General features: G+C 44.3%; 1 protein-coding gene across 1 annotated transcript; it reads left to right on the top strand.

Annotated features, from left to right (window-relative positions):
- Positions 1–406: 406 nt before the first annotated feature.
- Positions 407–21,039, top strand: cldn23l (claudin 23-like). The gene is made up of 2 exons (XM_035753609.2): positions 407–515; positions 19,270–21,039. Exon 2 carries the CDS (start codon positions 19,488–19,490, stop codon positions 20,142–20,144), a length of 657 nt encoding a protein of 218 aa, XP_035609502.1. The 5' UTR covers positions 407–515; positions 19,270–19,487; the 3' UTR covers positions 20,145–21,039.
- Positions 21,040–22,103: the final 1,064 nt, after the last annotated feature.

Here is a 22,103-nt window from a genome sequence, read left to right as displayed (position 1 = left end):
GCTTCTAGTGCGGACACAACTTATATAGCAGGCAGCACACGTACCTATGTGGAGTGTTTGGGCATCCTTCACTGGGTACCAAAGAGGAGACAGAGAGCGGGAGAGGGGGAGAGAGAGGGAGATGGAGAGAAAGTGAAGAGAGAAGAATAAAAGAGAAGTGAAAGACAGCAAGAGAGGGTTTGTGAATCCAGTGGATACCAGAGATGAGAGAGACAGAAGGAAAGAGAGAGCGAGAGAAATAGAAGTGAGAGAGAGAGAGAGAGAGAGAGAGAGAGAGAGAGAGAGCAAGAGAGAGAGAGAGAGAAGCTGAATGCACACTCGGCTACATCTGAAATCTAACACAGCCATCCTCTCGTGACCCGTGATCGAGACAAGAGAAAGAGGGGAGGAGAGAGAAAGGGTAAGAGATGCACAGGGCAAGCAGAGGATCCTACTAGAAGGAATAACGTAAGGAGTACAGACGGACAGAGGATGAGCAGGCAAGACGTGGAGCCCGCTACTACCTCACCTGAATGGTACGTGTGTCCTTCTAATTCGGTTTGGCTTACAGTGCAATCAATATGACAGCTAATGAGGGCAAGAGTGTGTGTGGATGTAGGATGTCTGTGAATCATAGAACATTTTGTGAGAAACTAAACACGCTTAGAGAGAGTATTGAGTCGTCACAATGATACGTATATAATGACGAGATGGTCAAGTCTCATGTCTAACAATGGGATTTGCTGTCCTCGGAGAGGAAGAGGCAGGAGAGATGAAGTGAATACCATGTGGGACCATTCTAGCCAATGAGAAGGAAGATAGTGTGAAAAACAGGCACAACACCATATAAAATAGTTTTTCTAAAAGTTGCCGGTATGCCACGTGTGTGTACTTATATTAGTACATTCGTAACAACCTACACATCACGACACTTCTATTCAATCAAATAAGCCTCACATAGCAAATAAGCTAATTACAGTTTCTGGGGACCAAATTCGACATTCTCTCATGGACCTCCATACAAAAACGACTCGCTTGGTGGGCAATTTTCTTTTTTTAAATGCCACCTTCTGGAGGAGACCGATTGTGGACCGAGTTACCCTTTTCGCTTCACCTCTTCCTCTCTGGTCCTCATCTTTCAATTCAAACCTTAATCGCATCTCTAATAGTTTCCCCTGATTATTATTCTGAAAGTTGCTATGCCAACTTCTGTATCTTTTGTAAAATGTGTCCTGCTGCTCAATGTCTTAGGCTGCATTTACACAGACAGCATTTACACAGACAGCCCAACTCTGATCTTTTGGCAGAATATCCAAATGGGGCTGCCTGTTTAAACACAGCCTTAGAGACACAGGTGTCGTCAGGGGCCGCATTTGCTCATTTGTACTTGATCATCTTTGAGTAGCCATGAAGGTGAGCATGTCAAAAGAATGAGAGGGAAAATGAAAGAAATTACTTTTAAAAGTTTGGAACTTTCTATGATTCAAAATAGTAAATTACAGTGCCTTGCAAAAGTTTTCATCCTCCTTGGCATTTGTCCAATATTGTGGCATTACAACCTGTCATTTAAATTGATTTTTATTTGGATTTCATGTAATGGACATACACAAAATAGTCCAAATTGGTGAAGTGAAATGAGAAAAAATAACTAAATAAGATCTGGTGCGACCAACTACCTTCAGAAGTCATGTAATTAGTTAAATAATGCTTAAAGAAAAAAATAAGCAAACACGTTTGGTGTTCACCAAAAGGCATGTGGGAGATTCCTCAAACATATGGAAGAAGGGATTCTGGTCAGATGAGACAAAAATTGAGCTTTTTGGACATCAAGGAAAACTCTATGTCTGGCGCAAACCCAACACCTCTCATCACTCCGAGAACCCCATCCCCACAGTGAAGCATGGTGGTGGCAGCATCATGCTGTGGTGATGTTTTTCATCAGCAGGGACTGGGAAACTGGTCAGAATTTAGCAGCTAGTAGCTTTTAGCAGTACCCTTATCCTACTCCTCCTCTGTTCCTCTGGTGATGTAGAGGTGAATCCAGGCCCTGCAGTGCCTAGCTCTACTCCCCAGGCGCTCTTTTTGATTACTTCTGTAACCGTAATAGCCTTGGGTTCATGAATGTTAACATTAGAAGCCTCCTCCCTAAGTTTGTTTTATTCACTGCTTTAGCACACTCTGCCAACCCAGATGTCCTAGCCGTGTCTGAATTCGGGCTTAGGAAGACCACCAAAAACTCTGAAATCTCCATCCCTAACTACAACATTTTCAGACAAGATAGAACGGCCAAAGGGGGCGGTGTTGCAATCTACTGCAGAGAAAGCCTGCAGAGTTCTGTCCTACTATCCAGGTCTGTACCAAAAGAAATTGAACTTCTACTTTTAAAAAACCACCTCTCTAAAAACAAGTCTCTCACCGTTGCTGCCTGCTATAGAGCACCCTCTTCCCCCAGCTGTGCTCTGGACACCATATGTGAACTGATTGCCCCCCATCTATCTTCAGAGCTCGTGCTGCTAGGTGACCTAAACTGGAACATGCTTGACTCTGAACCACCCATACCGGATCTGGGATAATTGTCATCAGCAACGCTGAATAGCATAGCGTCACAGTCAAATAATATTACTAGAAAATATTAATATTCATGAAATCACAAGTGCAATATTGCGAAACACAGCTTAGCCTTTTGTTAATCCACCTGTCATCTCAGATTTTGAAATTATGCTTTACAGCGAAAGCAATACAAGCGTTTGTGTTTGTGGTCCTTCTGTAGCTCAGTTGGTAGAGCATGGCGCTTGTAACGCCAGGGTAGTGGGTTCGATTCCCGGGACCACCCATACGTAGAATGTATGCACACATGACTGTAAGTCGCTTTGGATAAAAGCGTCTGCTAAATGGCATATATTATTATTATTATTTATCGATCCCTTGAACAAAACATAAGTACACTTAGCATCAGGTAACTTGGTCACGAAAATCAGAAAAGCAATGAAATTAATCGTTTACCTTTGATATTCTTCGGATGTTTTCACTCACAAGACTCCCAGTTAGACAACAAATGTTCCTTTTGTTCCATAAAGATATTTTTTATATCCAAATACCTCCGTTAGTTTGGTGCGTTATGCCCAGGAATCCAAAGAGCGGTCACGACAACGCAGACAAAATTTCCAAATTATATCCAAAATGTCCACAGAAACATGTCAGACGTTTTTTATAATCATTCCTCAGGGTGTTTTTCAAATATATATTCGATAATATATCAGCCGGGACAGTTGGCTTTTCACTAGGACCGGGAGTAACAATGGCCGCCTTTCTCTTTTGTGCACAATTCACTCTGAGAGCCCCCACCTATCCACTTACGCAATGTGGTCGTTCACGCTCATTCTTCAAAATGAAAGCCTGAAACTATGTCTGAAGACTGTTGACACCTTGAGGAAGCGATAGGAAAATGAATCTGGTTGATATCCCTTTAAATGGAGCAATGGGAGGCTATGGAACATGGAGTTTTCAAAATAGAAGCCACTAGATTTTAGATTAGATTAGATTTTTCTCAGGGTTTCGCCTGCAATATCAGTTCTATTATACTCACAGACAATATTTTGACAGTTTTTGAAACTGTTTTCTATCCTAATCTGTCAATTATATGCATATTCTAGCATCTGGTCCTGAGAAATAGGCCGTTTACTTTGGGAATGTTATTTTTCCAAACATAAAAATAGTGCCCCCTAGCTTCAAGAGGTTAACACCCTAGCCATCCTACAATCTAAGCTTGATGCCCTTAATCTCACACAAATGATCAATGAACCTACCAGGTACCACCCCAAAGCCGTAAACATGGGCACCCTCATAGATATCATCCTAACCAACTTGCCCTCTAAATACACCTCTGCTGTCTTCAACCAAGATCTCAGCGATCACTGCCTCATTGCCTCCGTAATGAGCCAGTGGTCAAACGACCTCCACTCATCACTGTCAAACGCTCCCTGAAACACTTCAGCGGGCAGGCCTTTCTAATCGACCTGGCCCGGGTATCCTGGAAGGATATTGACCTCATCCCGTCAGTAAGGGACGCCTGTTTTTTAAATGCCTTCCTCACCATCTTAAACAAGCATGCCCCATTCAAGAAATTTAGAACCAGGAAGAGATATAGCCCTTGGTTCTCTCCATACCTGACTGCCCTTAACCAACATAAAAACATTCTATGGCTTTCTGCATTAGCATCGAACAGCCCCTGTGATATACAACTTTTCAGGGAAGCAAGAAACCAATGTACACAGGCAGTTAGAAAAGCCAAGGCTAGCTTTTTCAAGCAGAAATTTGCTTCCTGCAACACAAACTCAAAACAGTTCTGGGACACTGTAAAGTCCATGGAGAATAAGAACACCTCCTCCCAGCTGCCCACTGCACTGAGGATAGGAAGCTCTGTCACCACCGATAAATCCACTATAATTGAGAATTTCAACAAGCATTTTTCTACGGCTGGCCATGCTTTCCACCTGGCTACCCCTACCCCGGTCAACAGCACTGCACCCCCCACAGCAACTCGCCCAAGCCTTCCCCAATTATCCTTCTCCCAAATCCAGGCAGCTGATGTTCTGAAAGAGCTGCAAAATCTGGACCCCTACAAATCAGCCGGGCTAGACAATCTGGACCCTTTCTTTCTAAATAATTATCTGCCGAAATTGTTGCAACCCCTAATACTAGCCTGTTCAACCTCTCCTTTGTGTCGTCTGAGATTCCCAAAGATTGGAAAGCAGCTGCGGTCATCCCCTCTTCAAATGGGGGACAATCTTGACCAAAACTGCTACAGACCTACAGTGGGGAGAACAAGTATTTGATACACTGCCGATTTTGCAGGTTTTCCTACTTACAAAGAATGTAGAGGTCTGTAATTTTTATCATGGGTACATGAGAGACGGAATCTAAAACAAAAATCCAGAAAATCACATTGTATGATTTTTAAGTAATTCATTTGCATTTTATTGCATGACATAAGCATTTGATCACCTACCAACCAGTAAGAATTCCGGCTCTCACAGAGCTGTTAGTTTTTCTTTAAGAAGCCCTCCTGTTCTCCACTGATTACCTGTATTAACTGCACCTGTTTGAACTCATTACCTGTATAAAAGACACCCATCCATCCACACACTCAATCAAACAGACTCCAACCTCTCCACAATGGCCAAGACCAGAGAGCTGTGTAAGGATATCAGGGATAAAATTGTAGACCTGCACAGGGCAGGGATGGGCTTCAGGACAGTAGACAAGCAGCTTGGTGAGAAGGCAACAACTGTTGGCACAATTATTAGAAAATGGAAGAAGTTCAAGATGACGGTCAATCACCCTTGGTCTGGGGCTCCATGCAAGATCTCACCTCGTGGGGCATCAATGATCATGAGGAAGGTGAGGGATCAGCCCAGAACTACACGGCAGGACCTGGTCAATGACCTGAAGAGAGCTGGGACCACAGTCTCAAAGAAAACCATTAGTAAAAACACTACGGCGTCATGGATTAAAATTCTGCAGTGCACGCAAGGTCCCCCTGCTGAAACCAGTGCATGCATGTCCAGGCCCGTCTGAAGTTTGCCAATGACCATCTGGATGATCCAGAGCAGGAATGGGAGGAGGTCGTGTGGTCTGATGAGACAAAAATAGAGCTTTTTGGTCTGAACTCCACTCGCCGTGTTTGGAGGAAGAAGAAGGATGAGTACAACCCCAAGGATTCCATCCCAACCGTGAAGCATGGAGGTGGAAACATCATTCTATGGGGATGCTTTTCTGCAAAGGGGACAGGACGACTGCACCGTATTGAGGGGAGGATGGATGGGGCCATGTACCGCGAGTACTTGGCCAATAACCTCCTTCCCTCAGTAAGAGCATTGAAGATGGGTTGTGGCTGGGTCTTCCAGCATGACACCGACCCGAAACACACAGCCAGGGCAACTAAGGAGTGGCTCCGTAAGAAGCATCTCAAGGTCCTGGAGAGGCCTAGCCACTCTCCAGACCTGAACCCAATAGAAAATCTTTGGAGGGAGCTGAAGGTCCGTTTTGCCCAACGACAGCCCCAAAACCTGAAGGATCTGGAGAAGGTCTGTATGGAGGAGTGGGCCAAAATCCCTGCTGCAGTGTGTCTGGTCAAGAACTACAGGAAACGTATGATCTCTGTAATTGCAAACAAAGGTTTCTGTACCAAATATTAAGTTCTGCTTTTCTGATGTATCAAATACTTATGTAATGCAATAAAATGCAAATGAATTACTTAAAAATCATACAATGTGATTTCCTGGATTTTTGTTTTAGATTCCGTCTCTCACAGTGTCCCTATGATACAAATTACAGACCTCTACATGCTTTTTAAGTAGGAAAACCTGCACAATCGACAGTGTATCAAATACTTGTTCTGAAAGAGCTGCAAAATCTGGACCCCTACAAATCAGCCGGGCTAGACAATCTGGACCCTCTCTTTCTTAAATTATCTCCCGAAATTGTTGCAACCCCTATTACTAGCCTGTTCAACCTCTCTTTCATGTCATCTGAGATTCCCAAAGATTGGAAAGCTGCCGCAGTCATCCCCCTCTTCAAAGGGGGAGACACTCTAGACCAAAACTGCTACAGACCTATATCTATCCTACCCTGCATCTCTAAGGTCTTCAAAAGCCAAGTCAACAAAAAGATTACCGATCTTACCGATTAAGATCACCACATTCTCATCGGCAAACTCGATAGCCTTGGTTTCTTAAATGATTGCCTCGCCTGGTTCACCAACTACTTCTCTGATAGAATTCAGTGTGTCAAATCGGAGGACATGTTGTCCAGTCCTCTGGCAGTCTCTATGGGGGTACCACAGGGTTCAATTCTCGGGCCAACTCTTTTCTCTGTATATATCAATGATGTTGCTCTTGCTGCGGGCGATTCCCTGATCCACCTCTACGCAGACGACACCGTTCTGTATACTTCTGACCCTTCCTTGGACACTGTGCTATCTAACCTCTAAACGAGCTTCAATGCCATACAACACTCCTTCCGTGGCCTCCAACTGCTCTTAAATCCAAGTAAAACTAAATGCATGCTCTTCAACCGATCGCTGCCTGCAACTGCCTGCCCTTCCAGCATCACTACTCTGGATGGTTCTGACTTAGAAGATGTGGACAACTACAAATACCTAGGTGTCTGGTTAGACTGTAAACTCTCGTTCCAGACTCACATCAAACATCTCCAATCCAAAGTTAAATCTAGAATTGGCTTCCTATTTCGCAACAAAGCATCCTTCACTCATGCTGCCACACATACCCTCATAAAACTGACCATCCTACCGATCCTCGACTTCAGCGATGTCATTTACAAAATAGCCTCCAATACCCTACTGAATAAATTGGATGCAGTCTATCACAGTGCCATCCGTTTTGTCACCAAAGCCCCATATACTACCCACCACTGCGACCTGTACGCTCTCGTTGGCTGGCCCTCGCTTCAAACTCGGCGCCAAACCCACTGGCTCCAGGTCATCTACAAGACCCTGCTAGGTAAAGTCCCCCCTTATCTCAGCTCGCTGGTCACCATAGCAGCACCCACCTGTAGCATGAGCTCCAGCTCTCTGGTCACCCCCAAAACAAATTCTTCCAGTTCTCTGCTGCCAATGACTGGAACGAACTACAATAATCTCTGAAACTGGAAACACTTATCTCCCTCACTAGCTTTGAGCACCAGCTGTCAGAGCAGCTCCCAGATTACTGCACCTGTACATAGCCCATCTATAATTTAGCCCAAACAACTTCCTCATTCCCTACTGTATTTATTTATTTATTTATTTATTTAGATCCTTTGCCCCCCATTATTTATATCTCTACTTTGCACATTCCTCTACTGCAAATCTACCATTCCAGTGTTTTACTTGCTATATTGTATTTTCTACGCCACCATGGCCTTTTTTTGCCTTTACCTCCCTTCTCACCTCATTTGCTCACATTGTATATAGACTTATTTTTCTACTGTATTATTGACTGTATGTTTGTTTTACTCCATGTGTAACTCTGTGTTGTTGTATGTGTCGACCTGCTTTGCTTTATCTTGGCCAGGTCGCAACTTGTTCTCAACTTGCCTACCTGGTTAAATAAATGTGAAATAAAAAAAATAAAAAATAAAAAAAATTAATTTTGAGACTGGGATGGAGGTTCACCTTCCAGCATATTGCTAAAGCAACACTTGAGTGGTTTAAGGGGAAACATTTAAATGTCTTGGAATGGCCTAGTCAAAGCTCAGACCTCAATCCAATTGAGAATCTGTGCTATGACTCAAAGATTGCAGTACACCAGCGGAACCCATCCAACTTGAAGGAGCTGGAGCAGTTTTGCCTTGAAGAATGGGCAAAAATCCCAGTGGCTAGATGTGCCAAGCTTATAGAGACATACCTCAAGAGACTTGCAGCTGTAATTGCTGCAAAAGGTGGCTCTACAAAGTATTGACTTTGGGGGGTGAATAGTTATGCACGCTCAAGTTCTGTTTTTTTGTCTTATTTCTTGTTTGTTTCACAATAAAAACTATTTTGCATATTAAAAGTGGTGGGCATGTTGTGTAAATCAAATGATAAAAAAATATTTTAATTCCAGGTTGTAAGGCAACAAAATAGGAAAAATACTTTCGCAAGCCATTGTAATAACATTTCTGGTGAATATGTCACAGTTTCCAATACCTGCCAGAGTGAAAGTGTAAAGTAGGTTAAAGTAACTGTCCCAAGAAATCTAATTTTTAAAAGCTCATTCTGTTAACTCATACCCAAATAAAGTTGCTGACTCGTCCTTTACTTGCAGAAAAAACACTGTTTCAAAAAATGCTTGAAATCTGCTTGCAACATGACATCATGTTCTTTGTTTAGAAGCAGTTAGCTAGAATGGTGGCAAACTTAGCTATACCGAACAAAAATATAAATGCAACATGTAAAGTGTTGGTGCCATGTTCAATGAGCTGAACAAAAATAAATAAATGTTTTTTTTCTTATGCACTAAAAGCTTATTTCTCTCAAATGTTGAGCACAAATTTGTTTACTACATCCCTGTTAGTTAGCATTTCTCCACGTGTAACCACACCAGCCCAGAACCTCCACATCCAGCATCTTCACATGGCAAAGACCAGCCACCTGGACAGCTGATGAAAGTGTGGGTTTGCACAATCAAATAATTTCTGCACAAACTCTGTCAGAAACTGTCTCAGGGAAGCTTATCTGCGTGCTCGTTGTCCTCACCAGGGTCGTGGCCTGACTGCAGTTCAGCGACGTAACCGACTTCAGTGGGCAAATGCTCACCTTTGATGGCCACTGGCACACTGGAAACGTGTGCTCTTCACGAATGAATCCTGGTTTCAACTGTATCGGGGCAGATGGCAGACGTATGGCGTGGTGTCGGCGAGCGGTTTGCTCGTGTCAACGTTGTGAACAGAGTACCCCATGGTGGCAGTGGGGTTATGACATGGGCAAGGCATAAGCTACGGCCAATGAACAAAATTGCATTTTATCGATGGCAATTTGAATGCACAGAGATACCGTGACGAGATCCTGAGGCCCATTGTTGTGCCATTCATCTCATGTTACAGCATGATAATTCAAGGCCCCATGTTGCAAGGATCTGTACACAATTCCTGGAAGCTGATAATGTCCCAGTTCTTCCATGGCCTGTATACCAGACATGTCACCCATTGGGCACGTTTGGGATGCTCTGATTCAATGTGTACAACAATGTGTTCCAGTTCCCGCCAATATCCAGCAACTTCGCACAGCCATTGAAGAGGAGTGGTACAACATTCCACAGGCCACAATCAACAGTCTGATGAAGCCCATGCGAAGGAAATGTGTCATTCTGCATGAGGGAGGTACTGACAGGTTCTGATCCACGCCCCTACCTTTTTATTTTAGGTATCTGTGACCAACAGATGCATATCTGTATTCCCACTCATGTGATATCTATATATTAGGGCCTAATGAATTTATTTAAATTGACTGATTTCCTTGCATGACTCACAAAAATATTTTTAAATTGTCGCATGTTGAGTTGATATTTTTGTTCAGTGTAGCTGGCTAGCCAACAAGAAAGCAAGTCGAGGCATATCCTCCACACAGCCATCTCGCCATTCCCTTCTATTTCAAATCCTGTGGTTTGTAGCTAAAAGTTGGATGTCAAGATGAAACCTATTTAGCTGTTGTTGACTGCCAAAATAAAAGAAACACTTGAGTAAGTGAGGGATACAAAGTCTATTGAAAGCAGCTGCTTCCACACAGGTGTGGTTCCTGAGTTAATTTAGAAATTCAAACAAACCATCATGCTTAGGGTCATGTATAATCATGCCCAGTTGCCCATTATTTTGGATGGCATGGCTAGCACTTGTAGAATTTATGCCAAGGCGCATTGAAGCTGTTCTGGAAAATCGACTTAATTAATATTGTAATTCATTTTAAAGACCCAGTGCAGTCAAAATTCAATTTTCCTGTGTTTTGTATCATATTGTACAAAAGCTGATGATACGAACACTGTAAATGTTCGATGTTTTTTTAAGAGTGATATTTCCTGATAGTTGCTCATTGAAAATACAATCTACACAAGCCATTCTAAATTGGCAGTTTCGGTTTTTGTGAGATTATCATGCGGTAAATAGACCACTAACAAAGAGATTTCCAACTCTCTCTGCCAATAACAGCTAGTTTTACATTTCCCCCTTCCCACCACTCCCAAACAGTCCTAGCAAAATTCTTGATACATTTTAGCAAAAAAAAATGTTTTTATTGGAAATATATTATTCCATTGTTACCCAGAAATTATTTGATGTTGATATAAAAACCGCTGCATTGGGCCTTTAAGTCATATTTCACAGATATCTGGAACACTGGACAGCTACTTTAATTGGTCAACAGCGGTCATACTGTATGTGCTGAATTTGTGGTATATCATCCATTATTCAGTGATAATGCCAGGATCAAAAAATAAACGACAACGATAAAGCCAGATGCTGATAGTGAAAATGTCACTGCCCAAGTGCCCATGTTCACTCAGGGCTAGATTCTATCAGATCCGGTCTAGCCGACACCCGCGTAGGAGTTGTTTTGGCCATGTCTGAGTTGGACCTAGATTTAGAGCTGTCAAATCCACAAGCGGCTCCTTTCGCTAGTTTACCGCGGACACGGCTATTGGATGCAAAAAAAAACACTGACTTTATAATCCGACAAATCTCATGCAGCCTCATTAGAATTTCATGCAGCCTCATTAGAATTTCATGCAGCCTCATTAGAATCTCATGCAGCCTCATTAGAATCTCATGCAGCCTCATTAGAATCTCATGCAGCCTCATTAGAATCTCATGCAGCCTCATTAGAATCTCATGCAGCCTCATTAGAATCTCATGCAGCCTCATTAGAATCTCATGCAGCTGCGCTACAAGTTCAAACACTTACAAGCGCGATGCTCTATTGTTTAAGACAGATAAGACTGATAGGCTGTAAATCCCCCATCAACTAAACATGAAAACATGCATTAGCCTACACTTTCTATCGCCATTTCAAACTTCTAACTTTGTAGGAATAATAAGGGAGTGTCTTGACACCAGAGCAGCCGCTATTATCATTGCGTTTACATGATAGCTACCTACACAAATAGCTAGCTAGAACAAAGTGTTAATAAGATAAATTCATTTAAAAAGATTAAAAGCAATACAAATAAGTTATCCAGTAGGCATCTACTGAGGGAGCTAAGAGCTGTGTTGTCAGTCATTTGTCACTATTTGTCTGCTCATACCACAGTTACACCTCCAACCCCACCAAAACATCCACTATGCAGACGAATGCCAATGCAGTTTAACGCTCAATCTGATGGAATCGAAGCCAGTCACAAGCAGGCTAAAAATTAATATTTTTCATTGGTATCACTGGTGCTCCGCATTTAAAGTTTGGAGCACTCAAGAGTTATGAACACCACAAAATATTTAAGTGCCTTTGAACGGGGTATGGTAGTTTGTGCCTGTCCAGAACTGCAATTCTGCTGGGGTTTTCCACACTTAACAGTTTCCCGTGTGTATCAAGAATGGTCCACCACCCAAGGACATCCAGCCAACTTGACACAACTGTAGGAAGCATTGGAGTCAACATGGGCCAGCATCCCTGTGGAACGCTTTCGACACCTCATAGAGTCCATACCGACAAATTTAGTCTTCTGAGGGCAACAGGGAGTGCAACGCAATATTAGTAATGTTTTGTACACTCAGTGTAGAGCAACACACTTCGGTCAAAAGTTGGAATCTGTAACGGAGATGCTGGGAAACGAGAAGCAGGTGCGTAATAATACAAGAAACATGTAACGATACAAAACAAGAGTAGCGCCTGGACATGACACACAACCAATACTCCCTGGGGAATGGAACGAAGGGAGTGACAGATAATCAGTGAAATGGTGGAGTCCAGGTGTGTCTCATGAGGTGCAGGTGCGCATAACGATGGTGCCAGGTGTGCGTAATGAAGGTTGCCAGTGATTAGTAAACTGTCGAAAGGGGGAGCAGAAGTAGATGTGACAGTAACCCCCCCCACTCTGGCCAGGGGGATGACCTCGAGGGCAAGGAGCGGGCGGCGAAGATAACGGATGTTGGCACCCAGAATGTCCTCCGCCGGAACCCAACACCGCTCCTCTGGACTGTGCCCCACCCAGTCCACCAGGTATTGGAGCCGACCCCCACAGCGTCGAGAGTCCAGTATGGATCTGATGGCATAGGCGGGACCTCCCTCAATGTCCAAAGGGGTGTCGTGGGGGACAGCCTCGGCCAGGGGACTAGGAACCACTGGCCTAAGAAGGGAGACATGAAAGGAAGGTGATAAACAGTAGTCACTATTGAGTTGTAATCTATACATCACCTTGTTGACCCTCCGGAGAACCTTGAACTGTCCCACAAACAGGAGGCTCAGCTTCTTGCAGGGCAGGCGGAGTGGGAGGTTCCTGGTAGAGGACCAGACGTGGTCACCAGGATGGAACACAGCAGCCTCCGTGCGGAGGGCATCGCTCCACACTTCTGCGTGTCTTAACCACTCATCCACCGCAGGAGCTTTGGTCAGGCCCGGGGTCCACGGAGCCAGGGCTGGCTGATAGAACAGACTGGAAGGGAGTCAGCCCGTTGGAGGAGTGACATAATGAATTCTGGGCATACTCCGCCCAGGGAAGGAATCGGGCCCACTCCCCCTGCTGGTCCTGGCAGTGGCTCCTCAGGAACCTTCCCAGCTCCTGGTTCATCCTCTCCACTTGCCCATTAGACTGAGGCCTATCCCTGGACGTGAGGCTGACCGTGACCCCGATCATCTCCATGAAGGTTCTCCATACACGTGATGTGAATTGGGGGCCACGGTCGAAGACGATGTCCTCCGGAAGGCCTTAATGCCGAAAGACCTGCTGGAACAGTGCCTCAGTGACCTGGAGAGCAGAGAGAGGGATAAAACAGGATTTGTAGAATCTAGCCACAACCACCAAAATGGTGGTGAATCCATCAGAGGGGAGATCAGTGACAAAATCAATGGATAGATAAGACCAGGTGTCACGTTCGTCATATTGATGAGACCAAGGCGCAGCGTGATAGGCGTAAATACTACTTTAATAAATAACAAACACTGAACAAAACTATATAAAACACGAATGTGAAGCTACATAACAAGAGTGCTTACAGGCAACTACACATAGAAAATAACCCACAATACCTAAATGGAAAATGGCAACCTAAATAGGATCCCCAATCAGAGACAACGATAAACAGCTGTCTCTGATTGGGAACCAATTCAGACCACCATAGACCTACATATACCTAGAATACCAAAACCCCATAGAATACAAAAAACCCTAGACAAAGCAAAAACACACACCACCATTGTCACCCCCTGACCTAACCAAAATAACAAAGAAAACAAAGATAACTAAGGTCAGGGCATGAGATCAGGGACGCTGAGGCACGGGAAGGAGTTTCCCTGCTGGAGCATGCCAGGGGGATTTAGTTTGTCACCCATAGAACAGGGTCAAGGTGGGCCACCAATACTTTTCGGGGGGGTATGAATAGTATGGGTGATCCCTGGATGGCCAGCAACAACAGCTGTGTGCACCCAGGTCAGCAACCGATCCCTTGTCCCTGTGGAAATGTAGATACGCTCAGGAGGTCAGGTAGTGGGTGCGTGTTCCCTCTCCAGAGCCTGTACCAGACCACATGGACTATGACTCGAGAGGGGATGGGAAAGCAGGTCCTCCGGCATTCAGTTGCCCAGGCCATGATTCTCATCCTCAACATTGAGATGGTGAGATTATGGTGTCAGAGCCATGGGAGGCCAATGATGATCTTGTGAGCTGGTGCAATAATGAGGAAGGGAATGTTTTCATGATTAATGGACTCCACGGTGAGTGGTGTGTGATGGTGCCGGATCCTAGTGGCCAATTATCAAGGGCTGAAACAGGAAACGGAGAGGGGGTATGAGGTGATGTTCAGAGGGGCAAGGGTCTGGTCAATAAAGTTCCCCAGGGCACCAGAATCCACTAACGCTGTAGAAACAGTACATGAGGGACAGCTAGCTAATGTGAGCGACACTAAAAAGGGTTTGGCAGAAAATTATGAAGGATACTCACACCTGCCCCAGGAGGTGGAAGATCACAAGACTATCCTTCTGCTCTTGTGTATCCCGAGTTGTGACGTACCAGACACTGCTGAAGCTGGTGCCCCCCTTGACCACAATAGGGACAGAGCCCCAGCTGTTTCCACCTGCGTCGCTCAGCTGCGAGGAGGCGTGTGACCCCTACCTCCATGGGTTCAGGCTCTGATCCTGAGGGAGGGAGAGAAGCGATGAGGGTACAGACGCTCCTGAAGTAGGTTATCCAGACGGCTGGCCATCGCAATGAGTGCCATCCAAGGAGAGGTTGTCATCACGACACGCTGGCTCATTCCATCCGCTGGATGCTGCTACTGTCCCAAAGGAGAGCGCGTACTCGGCAGCGGTCTGGTCATCCTGCCGTAGTTGGAATAAGTGCTCAACCCCCTCTCTGCCCTCCGGTGGATGATCAAAGATACCTCTGAACAGAGCCATGAACCCCTCCTCTTTCCCAGATGGCCGTAGCCCACTCCAAGGCATGCCCAGCCAGCAGAGAAATAACCTTGGAAACCTTGGGAGCTCCCACCACCGAGAGGTCTGTCTGGTGTGTAAAATAGAGGGAGGACTGGAGTAGGAAGCCACAGCATTTAGATAGGGTTCCGTCATTTGTCCAGGAGGTACAAACGGGCATTGCTAACCTGGGCTGACTGCTGAATGGACTGGTGTCCTGGCTTGCTGGTTTGACTGGTGGTAGAGTATCTTCCGGTAGTTGAAGGTAACACCTTCTGGGTATGTTTCGAGACGTTGAAGAACGCAAAGGACCTCCATAGCCGCCCCAGTTGTGCCAGCTGGTCGTGGTACAGGCAAAGTAGATATCCCTGTTCGTCGACCGTCTGGGAGATGTTCTGATTCCCTGCTGCTTCCATTTGTTGAGGCAGTAGTCGGTGACAGAGACGCTCGGAGTCGAGAAGCAGGTGGTGAATTTAATAATACATGGACCGATACAAACCAAGAGTAGCATCTGAACATGGAACACATAACCAATACTACCTGGGGAATGGAACTAAGGGAGTGACAGATATAGGGGAGGTAATCAGTGAAATGGTGGAGTCCAGGTGTGTCTCATGATGAGGCGCAGGTGCGCATAATGATGGTGCTCGGTGTGCGTAATGAACGTTGTCAGAGCCAGTGATTAGTAAACCTGCAACGTCGAACGCCAGAGGGGGAGCGGGAGTAGACGTGACAGAATCATAAAAATATAATTATTATTGCCATGATTATTGGCCATATTGGCATGTTATTTGTTATTTGGCATGACAACTAATGAAAAAAAGCCAGGTTGCAGTAATGACAGGGTAGGAACCAAAGTGTTGGTCAATGGTTCCCAGGGGACCCTAATCACATTTGAATAGGTGTTACTTTCAAACAAAGATTTTAAAATAGGCTATTTGATTCAGAACATGCTGTTGCACAAATAGCTAAATAGCATTTAGCTAGCCAGCCATAATAGCGATTAGCATTATGTTTGGATCATGTCACATTTTGCAAAGAAAATATACAGAAACTAATAGCAGCCTATAATAGAGATATTATAGAGCCTATCATAGAGATTTATTTTTGAAAGCAATGTGGAAAGCAACATCATTCTTGTTTTGTAAGAATCTTTTGTGCATGTGTTGACAGCATGCTGAGAGAATAAACAGCATGTAGGAACTGTGCACGGTCGTCACTAGTTACCACAGCCACAAAGTTTTAAACCGTGCCTATTTCTTCAAATTAACCCTAACCTTAACCACAATGCTAACCTTATGCCCAACCCTAACCTTAAATTAACACCAAAAAGTGAATTTTTGTTTTCATGATTTTTTTTATGATACAGCCAATTCTGACTTTTGGCTGTGTTAACTAGTGATAACCCGAGGAGAGAGGCGTATGCAATTGAGTAACAATTTTTTTCATTAACAATTATTATATAATCTCCCCAGAGCATCAATGTACTCGCATCCACCCTGCATCCAAACCCACAGATCAACAATCTGCCTGGGAGGCTGCAGACAAACTCCCATTGCAATCTCCCCATGTTGTCTGTAATTAGTCTGATCCGCATATAGACACACACAGCAGCGTTAGGGGAAATAGAAATACAAAACAAGGTTATTTCAAAGTAGCGGGAGTGAAAAATGCTACAAACACACACATGCGTGAATGCACACACACGTGCACATACGCAATCACAAATTCATAAACACACACCCTACCAGTGGGAAGGGGCTCAGTAGGACTCCTTCAATAAATAAATCACCAGAAACAGTGAAGACTCAAAGAGATACAGACTGAGCAACTGTTTCTAACGCTCTATGCTGCAGCCTAGCAGCATCTGTATCTGCTGTATGGCCATCATAGAAAAATAATTACCAGTCCAACCATTATGGCATAATTGGCTTGAATGGGAATGTCCCTTCTAGTAATTATATTTCTATGATGGCAGCCACTTAGATGCTAATATGATGTTGTCACACACAATGCAATTAATTGATGCCTTGTAGCACTTCACACAATGTATCAAATGTCTAATGAATGCGTGGTAATTGCTATTATGTGGCAAATCATGAAGGGAATACTTTTAGATTGCTATTAACTAAGAGGGTAATTATCTTGGGGTGGATAAAACACTGTCTCAAAACTGGGATCAAACAACTGGGTTGTGTTATCAGGCACCAAGTTGAGAAAAAAAATCTGAAAATAGGGAGGGACTACGTGGACTTGGCGAATAAGAAATGCTCATTTTTATTTTCAATTTCAAAACACTTCAATATGGTGTGCCCTACTGAACATGGCCTTGATGTCTTTGATTAGAACATCCCTTTATAAGGACACGTTTGTCATGCAGCCCTCTGATGGTGACTGATGTTGTTTGTACCCGGGGGATGTTTGTTCCTGGATTTTCCGTGTGTGTGCCTAGGTGTGCCCCCTGAGTATTCTTGTCACTGATCAACTCATTCAGCATTCAGACAGTAGAACAACCCAATTACATCCTAGCCTCAATATAACCAAGGTCACTACTCACTGTTCCTAACTATCCGTACCATAAAGTAACACACACGCACGCACGCACGCACGCACGCACGCACACACACACACACACACACACACACACACACACACACACACACACACACACACACACACACACGCGCGCGCAAAGTCGGAAGTTTACATACACCTTAGACAAATACATTTAAACTCGGTTTTTCACAATTCCTGGGATTTAATCCTAGTAAAAAATCCCTGTTTTAGGTCAGTTAGGACTACTTTATTTTAAGAATGTGAAATGTCAGAATAAGAGTAGAGAGAATTATTTATTTCAGCTTTTATTTCTTTCATCAAATTCCCAGTGGGTCAGAAGTTTACATACACTGAGTTAGTATTTGGTAGCATTGCCTTAAAATGGTTTAACTTGGGTCAAAGCTTTCCACAAGCTTCCCACAATAAATTGTGTGAATTTTGGCCCATTCCTCCTGACCGAGCTGGTGTAACTGAGTCAGGTTTATAGGCCTCCTTGCTCACACACGCTTTTTCAGTTCTGCCCACACATTTTCTGTAGGATTGAGGTCAGGGCTTTGTGATGGCCACTCCAATACCTTGACATTGTTGTCCTTAAGCCATTTTGCCACAACTTTGGAAGTATGCTTGGAGTCATTGTCCATTTTTATGGCGGTTTTGGAGTAGTGGCTTCTTCCTTGCTGAGCAGTCTTTCAGGTTATGTCGCTATAGGACTTGTTTTACTGTGGATATAGATACATTTGTTCCTGTTTCCTCCAGCTTCTTCACAATGTCCTTTACTGTTGTTCTGGGATTTCTTGGCTGATTTCTTTTGATTTTCCCATGATGTAAAGAAAAGAGGCACTGAGTTTGAAGCTAGGCCTTGAAATACATTCACAGATACACCTCCAATTGACTCAAATGATGTAAATTAGCCAAACAGAAGCTTCTAAAGCCATGACACATCGTTTTCTGGAATTTTCCAAGCTGTTTAATTAAGGCACAGTCAACTTAGTATATGTACACTTCTGACCCACTGGAATTGTGATCCAGTGAATTATAAGTGAAATAATCTGTCTGTAAACCATTGTTGGAAAAATTACTTGTGTCATGCACAAAGTAGATGTCCTAACTGACTTTACAAAACTATAGTTTGTTAACAAGAAATTTGTGGAGTGATTGAAAAACGAGTTTTAATGACTCCAACCTAAGTGTATGTAAACTTCCGACTTCAACTGTATGAATATACACGCACTCACACACACTCATTGATGAATGTATCTTTCAATCCGACGATTCCAAGTGTAATAAAGCGGCTGTGAGACTGGCCAGGTTAGTGTATCTTAGCAACAGAGGGGCATCTAGATTATCCTAGCCTCCAGCAGACCACTGAAGCCATATGCTCTCTCACTCTCTCTCGCTTTATTGGCATGACGTAACAATGTACATATTCTCACAGCAACGTGAAGGGAACCATTTAGATCTGTCACGTAGACAGTTACACCATATATAAGACCGTTAGATCTCTCAGAGATGGGGATGAAATCCAGCACATTCCAAATCAGGTCAATTGGAGTTTGTGGTCGGAGGACAGTCAGTCATATTTGCGTCAGTGCAAGGTTTTGTACTGGGTGAGGTAATGTCTTATGTCTCCTCTTTCCTCCTTGTAGCTTGACGGTGTCCTACCCCAAGGTGTGACTGACGTCTACTGTCTGTGACTCACCTGGCCACGATCTCAGATCCACCATCCATCCTTTGTCTCTGAACAAGGTCAACCTACACCACAGGTCGACCTTCATAACCACCATCACTTAGAGTCGAACATTATCCAGAAGCCCATCCAGAACTCCATTACCCATAAATTCCTCCGAAATTACCCTGCAGCAGCATGCAAACCCCGGCCTCCATGGTGATGGGCATCGTGTTCGCCCCTCTGGGCCTGGTGCTGGTCTTCATGGCAGCCATCACACCCCAGTGGAGGGAGGGGCAGACCCAACTAGTGGGTGTGGCCGGGGCCGAGCCCCGCCTCCTCCTGCGCACCGATGGCCTATGGGAGAGCTGCCTACAGGTGGCCCACTCGGAATTGAAGCAGTGCTGGCCAGTAGAAGGCGCCTACCAGAGCGACCCACAGGTGAGGCTGGCGCAAGGCCTTGTGCTCAGCTCCTTGTTCCTGTGTGGTGCCGGCATTGTGCTGGCCAGTGTGGGGGTGAGGTGCTGGACCGACCTGCCTCTGAGAAGCGTGGTGGCGGCGGGAGGCCTGCTAGTGGCGCTGTCAGGCCTGCTGAGTCTAACCGCCCTGGGGGTGTACACACACAACCTTGGAATACTGGGGATGGAGCAGACACCCCCCCACAGACCTCGTCATAGGCTGCCACAGCTCACTCTCCACCCGGCCGGGTCGCTCTACTTCGGCTGGGTGGGGGGATGTGTACAGGTGGTGGGGGGGGTAGCGCTACTGCTCAGCTTCAAGATTCGGCCCAGATGTCCCTCCTGCTCACAGCTGAAGAACAAGCAGGACACAGAGGTGTACGACGTCAGCTGTTAGTGGAGACTGGGGGAGAGTTACTGTGAGTGAAGATGATGAATTGGATTTACCCTTAACACTACAAAGCCAAGCAAAAGCCGAACCAAGCTGTACTGCAATTGCTTGGTATGTTTCCACCATAGTTGCTAGAACAATGCTGGAAAGGGCATTGTGAAAGAACATATCTAAGCCAACACAGTAAGGTTCAGGTCGACATCAGGGGCAGACTGGGACCAGAAATTGGCACTGGCATTTCTAAAATACTGTTTTTCCTCGAGGCCCCCAAACCGGACAATTTTTTCCCCTTGAAGTCCCCATTATTAGCTAAATAATGATCAATTTGTGCAAAAACCCAAGCTAGAAAGGGATACTGGTCTAAAAATGTACCCGAAACGCATTCTGCCCCTGGTTAAGGATGATGAACTTGAACTTTCGTAAAGGAAGCTGTATGGCACTGTGGTGTTTAACTTGGAGATGATAACCTTTAAAAAATAAAGTATTCATGTTGCCTTTAACTGCAAAAAAAAGTATAGAACTGTCACAAAGCAACGTTTTGATGTCAGCCTTGTAGGTAGTTGTAGTAGCCTACTACCCATGCCTTTGCCAACTCTTTGCCCTTTGTCTAATACTTTCTCTTTCTTTCCTGATTTTCATTAAGTCATACAGCAGACCCTACTACTTCTGTGTCAAACTAAATGTATATGATTTAGGGATAATCTTAGATCTAAGGGCATATTTAGGACTTAAGCTTTAGAAGCCGTGTTAGTTGTTGACCATTTTTGACAATACCTCAAAGAATTATATTGCGAATTGTATAGAATTTCAAGTCAGGCATACATTACAGATGCCAAATCATATTGATGACTGTGAAGATTTTATCAAGATGTTTATACTGTTTGTAGTGTAGAGATAATATATGGGGAAAACATATTATTTCTATGTCATTTGGAACTGTATAGTAGTTGTCAGTATGTCATGTATTGTTACTATGATTCTACTGTGAATAAACAGGTTTGATAACTGTGCAAGAAACACTGTCATCGAAGTTTGTAATGATTCTTTAGTGAAACTGTAATATTCACAACTCACACTGTCAACACTGCCGTGGTTGAAAAGCCAACAATAACAGTCTGTGTGAAGACGGAACTGGCGAGCGAGCAGGCACGCACGCCCGCTCGCACACACACACGCACACACACACCTTCCATTCATTCAGAAGCTGGCAGAGGTAGAAGAGAATATATAACAGAATAGAATGCACATCATCTCGGAAGGTCGGAACTAAAATCTTGCATAATTGCATCAGGTGCTCGATTAAGTTCTGGGGGCAGACTGCAGACTTGTTAGAACATTTAAGTGGAAGCAGGGCGGTAGCTCCACCCCCTCTCTTTGCACCTCCCCTTCTGAAATTCCAAAGTTGCAAACCCTTGCGAAATCTTGATTTTTCCAAATGATCGAGAGGGCTCCACCTCATCTCTCAGGCCCCTCATTTCTCAGGCCTCTCTCTATACTGACACCTTCTGGAGACCTCATTTCTCAGGCCCCTCCCCCTCATCTTTCAGGCCCCTCACATCTATCAGGCCCCCTGCCCTCATCTCCCATGCCCCTCTCCCCTTGTCATCATCCAACATAATTTATAATATTTCAATAATACAAAATATGGTTAAAGTCGTTATCTCCCAAATATAATGAAATAAACAAGACAATAAAAACATTGAGATAGTGACAAAAACAGCCTTCCATGAACTAAAAGACTTATAAGCATATAAAGCAGGAACAGTAGGATATTATTATTCAGATAGGCAAATCGAAATTCAGTTTTAAAAAATATGTCTGCTACTGCGACCCATAGAACGAGGCACTTCCGGCGCCGACAGAGATGACCGCCTCGCTTCGCGTTCCTAGGAAATTATGCAGTATTTTGTTTTTTTACGTGTTATTTCTTACATTGGTACCCCAGGTAATCTTAGGTTTCATTAC

This window comes from Oncorhynchus keta, chromosome 35 (genome assembly GCF_023373465.1).
Source record: "Oncorhynchus keta strain PuntledgeMale-10-30-2019 chromosome 35, Oket_V2, whole genome shotgun sequence".
In the NCBI taxonomy this organism is placed as follows: Eukaryota; Metazoa; Chordata; class Actinopteri; order Salmoniformes; family Salmonidae; genus Oncorhynchus; species Oncorhynchus keta.
The sequence above is the reverse complement of the archived record's forward strand: the minus strand, read 5'-3'. Positions and strand labels throughout refer to the sequence as shown.

Coding starts and splice junctions, on each gene's coding strand:
- cldn23l (XM_035753609.2), top strand. CDS start 19,488: ATGCAAACCCCGGCCTCCATGGTGATGGGCATCGTGTTCGCCCCTCTG.